The 2,016-nt window shown below is 53.3% G+C and overlaps 1 protein-coding gene across 1 annotated transcript; it reads right to left on the reverse strand.

The window, feature by feature from the left end:
• Window positions 1-93: 93 nt before the first annotated feature.
• CONPUDRAFT_160811 (uncharacterized protein) lies at window positions 94-1,148 on the reverse strand (the record flags this gene model as incomplete). The annotated part of the gene is made up of 3 exons (XM_007777917.1): window positions 94-123; window positions 180-805; window positions 878-1,148. The coding sequence occupies 3 exons, from the start codon at window positions 1,146-1,148 to the stop codon at window positions 94-96; spliced, it is 927 nt and encodes a 308-aa protein (XP_007776107.1).
• Between the last annotated feature and the right edge of the window lie 868 nt (window positions 1,149-2,016).

The following is a 2,016-nucleotide window of genomic DNA, read 5'->3' on the forward strand; positions in this document are numbered from 1 at the left end:
AACAGTACGTGAAATTGCTGAAAGGGAAACGCTTGAAGTCAGTCGCGTTAGCTTGAGATCAGCCTAGCTCTTTTGCTTGGTGTATTGTGATATCTACCGATATCGCTCCGCGATAGAAGTCCACTGTGTGCATTTGAGGCTGTATCCGGGCGCCCAAAAACAGCCAATCCTGTCTCTACCAGCAAAAGGATGGACAGCGCACGGCGGGTGAATTGGTCTTCCTCGCCTAGGGAAGTGAGCAGGGCTGTGATAGACGGGGCATCGACGTGCTCATCTATGTCGATGCCATGTTGGTCCAGAAGACGAGATCGAATGGAGGAAAGTAGGCACAAAAACTTGCTTCTCCAGCGACGTCCCACACGGATTGGAGATGACGCAGACGTTCCCAGATCGCACTCGTCCTGAGCATGTTCCACCCGAGCCTTACTGTCCCCCTCAGCTTTGCTGCCGCCTTCCTGGACGTCCCCATCTGTGTGACTCTGATCCTCCATCTCAACGTCAGCTTCTCCCTGACCCTCTGCCTCGAACATAGAGTCAGACTGTTCCCCATCGTTGTCACCGTTGTTATCCTGCTTCCGTTTGCCAAGAAGTACCTTGCTCGGAGATCCGGGACCCTCGGTGCCAACGTCTGTCCGATAACGACGTGTAGCTTCCTCTTCCTCTTGTACGATGACCTCGACCAATCGATTCACTGTATCCATCATGACGATAGGGGAATCACTGGCACCCATTTCGACGGTACCTCCTCCCCCGGTTGTGTCACAGGGGTCGTCAGTGCGCTGCTGGACATACTCGACCCAGTCAACTGGGGTAGACGATGTTCATCAACCACTAGAAACAAGAAATGCGATGAGAATGGATCAAGATCAGTGCTTACTGGATTGGAATATGTCCGGCTTCCGGTCGTGATAGACGTAGTTGAAGTCTACATTGCAATCTTTGAGGAGATGGTCCCGCTCCTGCATGCCGTATTGCCCGTATTTGACCTCGAGCCAGAGGTAGTATTCAAGGGCGGGGCACCGCCAACTGTCTGCATCCTTCTCCCCGGGAGGACGAGGGTGGCGAACATACACTTCACGAACATCGTCAAGATACTTGATGTAACGGAACAAGTGATCCAGGGCATCCGCTCGAGATCTGGGAAGCATATCTCCCCGTCCCTCCAACATACTTACCACCACATGCTTGAACACTTCATACTTGTAGCTCAGTACACAGAGAGCTTGATGGTACTTCGGGGGCGCGGTTGTGGAGATAAGGCGTTGTGAGGAGCCAGGTCGTGTAAGAAGGAATTTGTTGCTTTGCGTGTTGACATAGCTTCTCCTCCTGAGGAGGATGTTCTGCACATGTTCAGGGAATGTGGTACTAGAGGGATAGGGGATATCATCTGTGGTGTGCATTATGAAATGCAGTCGTCGTGAACAATGAATTTGCAGTTGGAGCGTACTGTGGGGGTGGGCACAGCCCGCGAAGGGCCGGACTATACCCAGCGGTCTGAATCGTGAGAACGGCTTACTAAGCGTACATGGCCAGCCCTCAGGCCTCAGGCCTCAGTTATGGGAGGACGCAACCACGTGCGATAGGTACGGGTTTAAGGAAGTCAACTAGGTTGAACGCAACGCGCTCAGACGCGTTCGCCGCTTGCGCGTAGCACAAACACACACTTGCATACTGTACTTTTACGATCGTAGGCTCGTGGGTGGCGTGCGAACTTAAATTTCCTTATACAGGATGTCCACGCATTTAGGCTCGCTGGTCCGGTGTATGGGTGGACACCTTGCTGGTCCGGACACCCGGTGGGCACCGAGCTCGCCGATCAGGGACACAACGTACCGAAGTTCGGGACCATCGACCGCGTGGGCACCCGACCCTCGGAGCTCTGTTTTCAATGTCTCAGTCAACCGCCACAACATCCGTCGCTGTGTGACGTCGTGATGAGCAGCTGTTGCAAGCTCATCCCTGTCGCCTATCTGTAAGTCTGAGCTGATCTGACCATATATTTTTACTCTGTTAGCA

The sequence above is a fragment of the Coniophora puteana genome, assembly GCF_000271625.1.
Source record: "Coniophora puteana RWD-64-598 SS2 unplaced genomic scaffold CONPUscaffold_209, whole genome shotgun sequence".
In the NCBI taxonomy this organism is placed as follows: Eukaryota; Fungi; Basidiomycota; class Agaricomycetes; order Boletales; family Coniophoraceae; genus Coniophora; species Coniophora puteana.